At 38.8% G+C, this 10437-nt stretch overlaps 1 protein-coding gene across 4 annotated transcripts in view; it reads right to left on the bottom strand.

Annotated features, from left to right (window-relative positions):
* Positions 1 to 818: 818 nt before the first annotated feature.
* The window catches only part of HEATR5A (HEAT repeat containing 5A), a 78463-nt gene continuing 68844 nt past the window's right edge, over positions 819 to 10437 (bottom strand). For all 4 annotated transcript variants that reach the window (XM_039351890.1, XM_039351891.1, XM_039351889.1 and 1 more), the window contains 5 exons: positions 10129 to 10401; positions 7662 to 7886; positions 4923 to 5074; positions 3709 to 3922; positions 819 to 2844 (listed from right to left, as the gene is read on the bottom strand). In XM_039351890.1, the coding sequence (XP_039207824.1) occupies positions 2540 to 2844; positions 3709 to 3922; positions 4923 to 5074; positions 7662 to 7886; positions 10129 to 10401 (1169 nt within the window). In that variant the 3' untranslated portion in view covers positions 819 to 2539. The remainder of the gene's footprint in view (positions 2845 to 3708; positions 3923 to 4922; positions 5075 to 7661; positions 7887 to 10128; positions 10402 to 10437) is intronic.

Raw genomic sequence — 10437 nt, 5'->3', positions numbered from 1 at the left:
AAAATAGGATCCATTTTTAGTTAATTGTGATTGTTTATTTTGAAATCCTTGATGTTCTTTGAGCTTGGTTGTTGTGTGCAGATATTTTGTTACCAGATTATTTATTCTTATAATCCAAACTACAGTACAGTTCAGATAACACTCAGTTTGAAAAAGTAATTCATTCTCATTAGAGTTTTTAATATTTGAATGCATGATTGTACATCAATGTTTTAAGACTACAAAATGATTACAATAAATCAGTAGTGGCGAACCTATGGTACGGGTGCCAGAAGCGGCACTCAGAGCTCTCTCTGTGGGCATGCGCGCCTTCGCTCCAGTCCTAGGCCTTCAGCTGGGTTTTATAAAACCTTTTCACTTTAGGCCTCCGTCGCCGTGTACAAAAAAAAGGTTCAATCAGTGAATTTCAACTTCTCGTGGGAAAAAAAAATCTTGCAAAGTTGGAATTGATTGATTGAACTTTTTAGTCCCACCCAGTCTGCAGTTACCACTGCAGCCACACCCACCCAATGGGCCACACCCACTCAATGGGCCAAACCCACTCGGCAACCGACAATGCATAAGAGGGTTTTGGACTGCAGTTTCGGCACTCAGTCTCTAAAAGGTTTGCCATCACTGCAATAAATAATGTAATGTCTCATATGACAGTACTGCCTCAAATCATTTTCATACTCTAAAAAGATATGTAAGCCTCAATGATCTGCTTGGCATGATACATTTAAAATCAAATAAAATGTATTGGTAGTAAAAAGTCCCATTGATATAATCATAAACAGATGTGCTTAACTTTGGATATATAAATATTTAAAACTACAAAATTTGAGTGAATTGTCATCAACATTTAATTGCTCCACAATTCATTGGTGATCAATAATAATTTAAATGTGGGTTTTAGTTACTTAACAATAATTTTATGTTTCTGTGGATTTCAAGAATAGTCCTTTTACTTAATTATGTCATGACTAAATTAGTATAACACAGTGGTTCTCAACCTTTCTAATGCCGCGACCCCATAATACAGTTCCCCATGTTGTGGTGACCCCCAACCACTTATACATCACTGGTTGCCAGGGGCGTGGCCAAAGAAAAGGAGAAAAAATGCGGACAGCCTTGTTTGGCGACCCCCATGAAATGGTTGTTCGACCCCAAATGGGGTCCCGACCCACAGGTTGAGAACCACTGGTATAACACAATACTGTATAGAACTGTAAAGAATTTCATGATTAAATTTACAATTAAAATGGGATAGCAAAACTAACATTTTAACCATTTTTAACAAATTAGTCAGATTAAAAGAGCTAGCCATGTACTTTGTGTCATTAATTCTAGCATTAGAGGTAATTTTCCCTACTTGTCATCTAAAATGAACAGGCAATGCACTTCAAGGAGCCAAAAGTGAACATACTGTATACTAAGTTGCTCTTTTGTGTTTTTGTTTAAGAGTTCATACCAGCAAATTATCACACACACACAAAAATCATTATAGGGAGTGCTTGACTTACAACCATTTATTGTAAGCCTTGGTAATGCAGTGGTTAGAATACAGTATTGCAGGCTGCTCACTGTCAGGAGTTCAATCCTGACCAGATCAAGGTTGACTCAGCCTTCTATCCTTCCGAGGTCAGTAAAATGAGGACCCAGATTGTTGGGGGCAATTTGCTGACTCTATAATCAGCTTAGAGAGGACCGTAAAGTATTATGAAGCGGTATATAAGTCTAAGTGCTATTGGTATTACTATTGTTTAGCAAGTGCTGAAAAAAGTGACTTACGACTGATCCTCACACTTACGACCATCACAGCATCCCCACTGATCAAAATTTGGGTGCTTGTCAATGGACATATATTTACAATTGCTGCAATGTTTCTGGCTCACATGATTTCCATTTATGACTTTCCCGGGGGCTTCCAACAAGCAAAATCAATGGGGTGGTGGTGGGAGAGCCAGATTTGCGTAACAACTGTGATGACCATGGCAAAAATGTTGTAAAATCAGGTGTGACTCACTTAACAACAGCATCATTTCGCGATGAAAGTTCCAGTCCCAATTGTGGTTTTAAACCTGTATTATCAAGAAATAGCAATGCATAAGAGCTTCCCTAGGTTGACGTTTGTGCTAAGATTCAAGACTGAAATAAAAGTAACTTTATTAATATAAGTGTATCAAGTTGTTAACACATTAAGTCTTCAATATATTTTATTCAAGAGTGTTATAGTATATTCCAAATAAAATTGCAACTTTAAAAAAAATCTTGTAATATATATTTTAACAATTGAATGGGCCTCTTCTTATTGGGAATTGTATTTGCAAACAGATCTTGTAACTGGTACTATATAGCTCTAGTTCAGTAGCTGCTACTGAGTCAGTCAGCTGAGAGATAGAGAGATGGGTGCATGCATGCACTTCTCTGGAATTGGAGCATTATACAAAATTAAATAATGCATAATAGAACTGAAAACAAAAATCTCCATGATAATACCTGAAAAAAAAAACACTTTTCAATATAACCAGGATGTTTAAGGTTTAAGGTGAGGTCCTTTTCACAGAAAGTTAGTCTTTAGTTGAATACTTGAGCCTTTCACAGGATTCTTTGGATGCTTAGGTGTTGCCTTATCCTTGATGCTTTCTTGATTTCCTTTCACGGCTGACTCAAGTCTTGCTTTCATTGATGGGGAAGAAGCCATTAACTTTTTAAAGGCTGATGTATACTGTGGACCAATCTGCATCAGGTAACTCAAAGCAAACTCATGAAGATACTTTGCTGAACTTGAAACGGATCCTAGGGCATTTTCATCCAAAAGAAAAGATATGAGGATGGGAATAAAACAAGCCACTAGTTGACTTCCTGTGAAAATGGAAAAGAGTCATTTATTCAGTAATGATAAATAGCATCAGTTTCATAATTATCAGTTTTAACTCTTAAAACAACTGTACCAGAAACTTGATATCATTTGATACAGTAGAATGTATTTTTCAATAAACAAATATGCTTGCTTAATTAACTGTAAATAACATTGCTTTAACTTGCTATTTAGGATATTACGCTTCAAGCTATAAAACATGAACTTTGCATTCTGAAGAAGCAAGCAAGAGATTTTCCAATGATGAAAACCTATTACTTTTCCCTGCTTCTTATAATGACTATCTTACTATAATTTCTTCATGGTATTATGAATACACACAAACATATGCATACATTTCTCAAGAGTTTATGTCAAGAAATAGTGCTTTTTCCGTATTCACAAAAGCATAGGAAGCAGTTTAAAATCTAAACTGATACACTAAAAATATTTGATTTTTGGCTGTAGTCTGCAACTACTCACTCTTCCATGTTTGATGCACACTGTTTCAGTGACTTCAAGAAAACTGATCTAGTCAAAATCAATTAACATGGGCAAAATTGGGCTATGATAATTCTAAGGAAGGGACAAACAACCTGAGGCCCCTGTATGACTCAGTCACAGTACTTTGCAGCAAAGTCACATATCTATTGTTGGCAAAGCATCATAAAAAACATAAGATTGTTAAACCTCTGCAACTTGCAAGATTCCATTATTTTCTTCCAACACTGATTTTCTTGTAGAGGGCAATGGTCTACCAGGGCAGAAAGGGTAGAATATGGCCACTAACTAGAAATCATCAGATAATATTACAATGTTTTATGTTGCAATGTTTTATTCTTTTGAAAGAATATACAAAGAATACTTACGATGCTCTTCCTCAGCAAGGGCTACAACAGCAGCCACTACCTTTATTTCTTCTTGCACAACTTGAAGTTCGGCAGAATTCTCTGGTTTAATTTTTTCTGTTTCCTGTAGTTTGGCCACCACTGAAGATACTAATGAATGAATGTAGGGATATGAGACAGCTTGATTGGGACACTGGAAAATGGAAAGCAGCAGCTGGTAGCATTTAAGTTGCACCTAAAAAGAAAGAACTATTTAAAAAAGATAGTCCATCCAAATGTAAAAAAAAAAAAAAAACAAGTTAAAACTGCCACTGTGAACTGTGATTTGTATAATTACTTAATGCACTAAGTATTACAAGTTTTTACAAGTTTGTTTTAAGCCAATTTAGCTAAAGTTAAAATCCTGAAGTTAATTCCAAAAGTTTATTGCACAGGCTCCCCTTAGATATAAAAAAATAGAGGACACGGTAGAGGAAAGAAGAATTAATGATCGTTAGGTAACAATATAGGCTAATCCCAGGATATTTCCCCACCCTTTTCTCCTAACTATAAATTAGGAAAGACTATTTGCTTAAGGATGTCATACATCCTCAGTAAAAATACCAATGCTGAGATCTATATAGATGCCTTCACAACAAGAGGAAGAGTATATAAATTTGAAGCCCAAGATAAGCATCTATAAGGAAATTTATATAAGGCAAGCTTCCTGTCTTGTAACCACTCGCATTTTCCCAAAACCTTGGAGTCATTCCTGAACAATATGGGATGAAGCAACTGGACCTGTTAGGTGGGGAAAAATCTGGGAAAAATTTCCATTTGTGAACTTCCTTATGTTAGAAATCAAGTGATAGTTTTCAGTGTCTCTCCAAAAAATTCAAAAAGATGGAACAATGTTTTTAGACACAGAATGTCAACTTCTGTGAAGATCCTAAGTTTCTTTTAATCAGACATTTCAGATTTCCTAAGTAAATTGTCAGAATAGATACACTGATGAAGTTTTAACATATATTGACTGTGTAAAGTAGAATCAAGTTCCAAATGGCTGATTCAGGTGGTTGTTTTCATTGACAAAGCTATGGGCTAACAACAGGATGAAATCATAGAGGAAAATTTACTGTATAGTCATCCATCTCATTTTTAGTAGTGGGAGGCACATGTATATTCAATGAAAAGGGATAAACATTAAGCACATAGCAATGGTAACAAATCTCAAAACAAATTTAAGTTGTACTTACAGTGGGATCTTTAGATTCCATTGCTGATTTAAATTTCTCAATGCACTGTCTCTGAAGACATTCCAAGGTGCTAACTTCCGGACTTGCAGACAAAATAAATATGGTGATTGCAGTCAGCAGACTACTTTCGTCCAATTCTTGACCCGTATCATCTACCAATAATAAGACATTTTAAAATATCTGAAACGGGACTAATTATAACGTCAAAATATTAAAGTCAAGTTCTGGTATGCTTTTGAACCAAACTGTATAATAAGATATTATTAAGCAAATAAATAATCCTTGACTTAAGAGCTCAATTGAAGTCAACATTTCTGTTGCTCATCAAGACAATTGTTAAGTGAGTTGCACCCCATTTTACCTTTTTTTTGCCACAGTTTTTAAGCAAATCACTCGATTTGTTAAGGGAATCATGCAGTTGTTAAGCGAATCTGGCTTTTCCACTGACTTTGTTTATCTAAAGGCAGCTTGGGAAGGTTACCAATGGTGATCCCATGACCCCAGGCCAGTGCAACTGTCATAAATACATGCCAGTTGCTAAGTGCCCGAATTTTGATTATTGACTATGGGGATGCTGTAACAGTTGTAAGTGTGAAAAAACGGCCATACGTTATTATTTTCAGTTCCTTTATAACTTTGAATGGTCACTAAATGAATGGTTGTAAATTGAGGACTACCTATCTCTATTATATCTAATACAAATTTGTACGGACAATGCTGAAAAAATAACTTCATGAGTTCAAGCTGTGCACTCTTCACAACCAATGGGAGTTTATGACCACTGCAGCATCCCACAGTCATGTGATCACCATTTGCATGCTTCACAGCCAATTTCTGACAAATGTATTTTTTTCTAGGTTTTTCTGCTAATAAATTCTGGATTCACAGTCTTAAAGCTTCTAAAGATTTTCTATATGTAAAAGAGATTAAACTGGTAGCTGGGAATCTTAACTTTGAGAAACACTTATTCGCTACTTTATTGGGACCTATTATTTCTTGCAACGTTGAATGTCGAGAAGTAGAGTCCATGGAGAAGCTGGCAGTAAAATCACAAATTGCTGTCAGGTGATCTCTTGCTTCATTACCACGTTGCTTAGTGACAAGAGTTGCTTATTCCAAGAGGTTAAGCAAGGACTAAATGTAAAGTACTACTGAAATATTTAATGTCAGGCAATAAGATTTTTTTAATAAACTGCTTAGAATTTTAATCTTGTATTAAAGCTGTAACTGCAAAAACATTTTAAAATGGTAGGATTCTGGTAACACTTTGAGAACTTGCAGTGATGGGCCTCATGCTATACTAACCACATGGGGGCAGTGGAGTGCAGGTGGAGAATTAAAGGTATACTCCCCATTCCTTTTGTCAATTAAATTGCAAATCTCTATGATATATAGAATAAAAAGTAACGACTTGGAAGTGACCTCTGAGGTCTTCTAGTCCAACTCCCTATACCATTTCAGACAAGTAGTGGTATAGGGAGTTGGACTAGAAAACCTCAGAGGTCACTTCCAAGTCTGTTACTTTCTATTCTATATATCATAGAGATTTGCAATTTAATTGACAAAAGGAACAGGGAGTATACCTTTAATTCTTTCAGACAAGTAGTTCTCCAATCTTTTCTTAAAAACCTCCGGTGATGAAGCATCCACAACTTCTGGAAACAAGCCATTCCACTGGTTAATTGTCCTTACTATCAAGAAATTTCTCCTTAGTTCTTTCTGCCTTCCTTCTCTGATAAACTATAGGTACTCTTTGATTCTCTGGTAGGATATGGTTAGCCAGGAGCCAGGCTTTACCTATTGTTATGATCTATTCCCTGTACTTAAGTTCCTTTCTGTTATTAAAAAAACTGTTTCCTTAATAATTGCTTTCTACTTTCAGGAACAATCACATGCACACATCTCAATCTCCAGCATTTATCATTTCTACTGCTGTTGGAATCCCAACATTCTTAATAGCACAGCATTTCTATCAAGCCAACTTCCATTGACAAAATAATGTGCTTAAAATACTTTGGACTGTTTCAGGCATACAGTCCAAAATCAGAATGTCATATACAGTAACAAGGAAACCAAATTTGGATTACTGAGATACTCAGATTTAAATCACAAATGTATTTTTTCTAGGTTTTTCTGCTAATAAATTCTGGATTCACAGTCTTAAAATTCTAAAGATTTTCTATATGTGAAAGAGATTAAACTGGTAGCTGGGAATCTTAACTTTGAGAAACATTTATTCGCTACTTTATTGGGACCTATTATTTCTTGCAACGTTGAATGTCGAGAAGTCCACAAATTTGGGGAGGGTCTCTCCAAATTTGTGGACGTCTCAATTCCAGTTCTGTGCTTTTCTATAGTTATGAACCTGCTACATTCAACATTACAAGAAATAATAGGTCTAGACAAAGAAAATGGAAAAGAAATATTTGTGACACAGTGTGTGCAAGCTAAGATTCACAGAAAAAAATACCGGAGGGGAATACAAGAAGTGAACACAGTTAGGAAAGGAACAAAGCAAAGGCTATGATCATAGAAAGGGGCAAAGAGCAGGTTTGCTGAAAAGAAGAAACTTGTGCCCTCCAAGAAACTAGAATTGTTTTTAAGCAGCAATAGCTAATTATTGTGTGCCCAGTAGCATATTACTGGGCTGAGTGTAAAATTATTTCTTAATGCTCTATATTATACTTATTCTTATACCATGTATCTGAGCAACCCTTTTTCTTCCCATTTATACTGTACCTTGATCCCAAAAATTAAGAATGGTGACCAGAGCACTACGGAGCAATTCATTCCAAGCCATTTGGCTCTTCTCTGCCTGAGCCAGGGGTGATATTAGGACTCCTTTAAGAGCTTGCAGTGATGCAGAAACAGTCATGGGTAAGTGGCCACTGGACAACTTCACAGCAGTTTCTCTGAGGACTCCAATAATCAGATATAAGATAGTGGGAAGAACAGCAATGCTTCCTGAAGGATATAGCAAATGCACAGTATAAATATGATTGTTAAAAATCTTGCATCGTGCATTAAACAAAACACAAGTTTCATCATGCATTTATTAGACCTCCGTTATTTCAAGCTCAGTGTTGTATTTAATAAGAACTGTCACTTCTAAATTAAGCATCAACTTAATGCTAACACAAATATTTGAGATGAGATTAATTTAGAAAAATAATTACTCTGGAGATGGAGATGGAAGGAAGAAAGGAAGGAAGATTGAAGGGGAAAGAAAGGAGATGGAGAAGGAAGGAGACTGAAGGGGAAAGGAAGGAAGGAGAGAGAGAGAGATTGAAGGGGAAGGTATGGAGATGGAAGGAAGGAAGAAAGATTGAAGGGGAAAGGAAGGAGATTGAAGGGGAAAGGAAGGAGATGGACAAGGAAGGAGATTGAAGGGAAAAAGAAGGAAGGAGAAAGAGATTGAAGGGGGGAGGCGCTGCCAAGGATGCACAAGCAGCTCCGCACAATTGCCCGGGGAGGGGGGGAGGCTCTGGCGGAGAGTCTGGTGGAGAGCCAAGTGGCGGCACATCCGGGGCCTCGGAAGCTGTGCGGAGGATCCGCACGCCTCGGAGTCGCCGGCTGCCCTCTCACATCCGCCAACCTGGAGCCCCCCATCCTCATCCTGGCACCTCTTGCCCTCCCCCAGGACCTGCCCGCCCCTCCAGCCTCCTGAGTGCCATTGCAGCAGTGGGGTCACGGGAGCCCCTTTCCACGCCACGCAGCCCATCACAGGCAAGAGGGGCGCAGCCGGAGCGCCAGCTCCCACTCGGAAGGCGCCACTTCCCCCCTCCCGGCCCGGCCAGCTGGCCTCCGACACACATGAGGTCATCGCTGCTGCCTTGCCCTCTTCCCCACCTCCTGGCCGCTTCCGAGGCCCGCAGCCCGGCAAGCCGGGAAGGAGCTGCTCCTGCCCGACAGCCCCATGGCCGTGCCAGGCGCCAGAGGACCGAGGCAGCCTCCGATGGCGAGGGAGGCTGGCTGGACGGCGCGGGGGAGGCTCCCGCGCAGTGTGGATGGCGGCCGGGGCGGAGCGCTGCCAGGCAACCAGGAAGCGTGGAGACCAACTCGGTGCTCCAGCTCAGCTTAGCTGGCAGTGGCGGAGCAGCCCAGTGGCAGCAGCGCCCCAGACCCGACTCAGCTCAGACGCTGAACCAGCCCAGGGCGGCGTCAGGGGAGCGCACGATGGCGCTGCAGCAGCAGGTGCTGTCGGAGGAGAAGGGCACCCTGGAGGCGGAGGAGAAGGAGGGTGGAGGCTGCCGGATAGAGGAGCGGTGTCTCGGTTTCTAAGACCATCAGAAATATGTGTTTTCCAATGGTCTTAGGCGACCCCTGTGAAAGCGTTATTCGACCCCCAAAAGGGGTTTAGAAAGTCGTCTTATACGCCGGAAAATATGGTATTTTCTGGCGTATAAGACGACTGGGCGTATAAGACGACCCCGACTTTTGAGAAGATTTTCATGGTTTAAAAAGTCTTATATGCTGGAAAATACGGTAGTATATTTTACTTCTTTTGTAAAATTGAAGTAGTGGTTTCACTGACGTGAATCTATTATGGAATGCTTATGGCAGCTAGAGCTGAAATCTGAAGCTAGACAGTATACAGAATATTTGTATCTCGGGGTTGAAATGAGGAATCTTTGGTGCTCTCTGAGCTTGGTTGTTTTTTTGCAGATGTTTCATTATCCAAACTAGGTAACATCGTCGGTGCTAGTTTGGATAATGAAATGTCTGCAAGAAAACAACCAAGTCAGAGAGCACCAAAGATTCCTCATTTCAACCCTGAGCTACAAATATTCTCTTTTATTAGTATACAGAACTTTTATAATATTATGTTTCATTCAAATTGTTGTATTCTAATAAGCACACAAAAAAGAGAATTATAAATACCAATTTTAATTAATAATGCTGATACGTTAAGAGTTGACTTCCATACAAATACCTTTGTATGAGATGGCTATTTAAGTCAGAATTGCAAAAGATATGTTTTATTTATGAAGATCTTTTATTGTTTTTTTTTAAGCACATATCAGTTGCTTGAAGTTGTCTGAATTTACTTTCTTGTCCCTGTTTTAGTAAATTACTTTCATTTCACAAAATGAGGAAAATAAATTAAGGCCTTTCTCAGTCTATGGCTTAAATATATCCTTTTCACTTCACACATTGCTTCTTTATTTCTTTTGCAAATACAATGTATAGCGGAATTTTATCCTACCTTCTGGTGAACAGACTGCAGGAACACCAGAGAGGATTCCCAGGGCTGCTGCTACCAGTCTATTCCCGTCTTCTGATAACAATTGAGGTTTTCCAGCTGTAATTCCAGGGCCACCTGTTATCTTCAGGTTTAGCTGAGGTAGCTGCCTTACAAGAATACACACACACATTTCCAGTGTTGCAAAGACTAAAGACTTTCCAGGTATAAGTCCTCCTGTATCTTTGCCTTCTCCAAACTCTGGCAATGTCTCCTTTTCTTCAGCCCCATCATCAACTATAGTGAAATCAAGGATAAAGATTATGTTTTATT

This window comes from Crotalus tigris, unplaced genomic scaffold, assembly GCF_016545835.1.
Source record: "Crotalus tigris isolate CLP2741 ecotype Arizona unplaced genomic scaffold, ASM1654583v1 scf7180000018371.15429387391:27106975, whole genome shotgun sequence".
Classification (NCBI taxonomy): Eukaryota; Metazoa; Chordata; class Lepidosauria; order Squamata; family Viperidae; genus Crotalus; species Crotalus tigris.
This window is presented reverse-complemented; position numbering and strand designations above follow the sequence as displayed.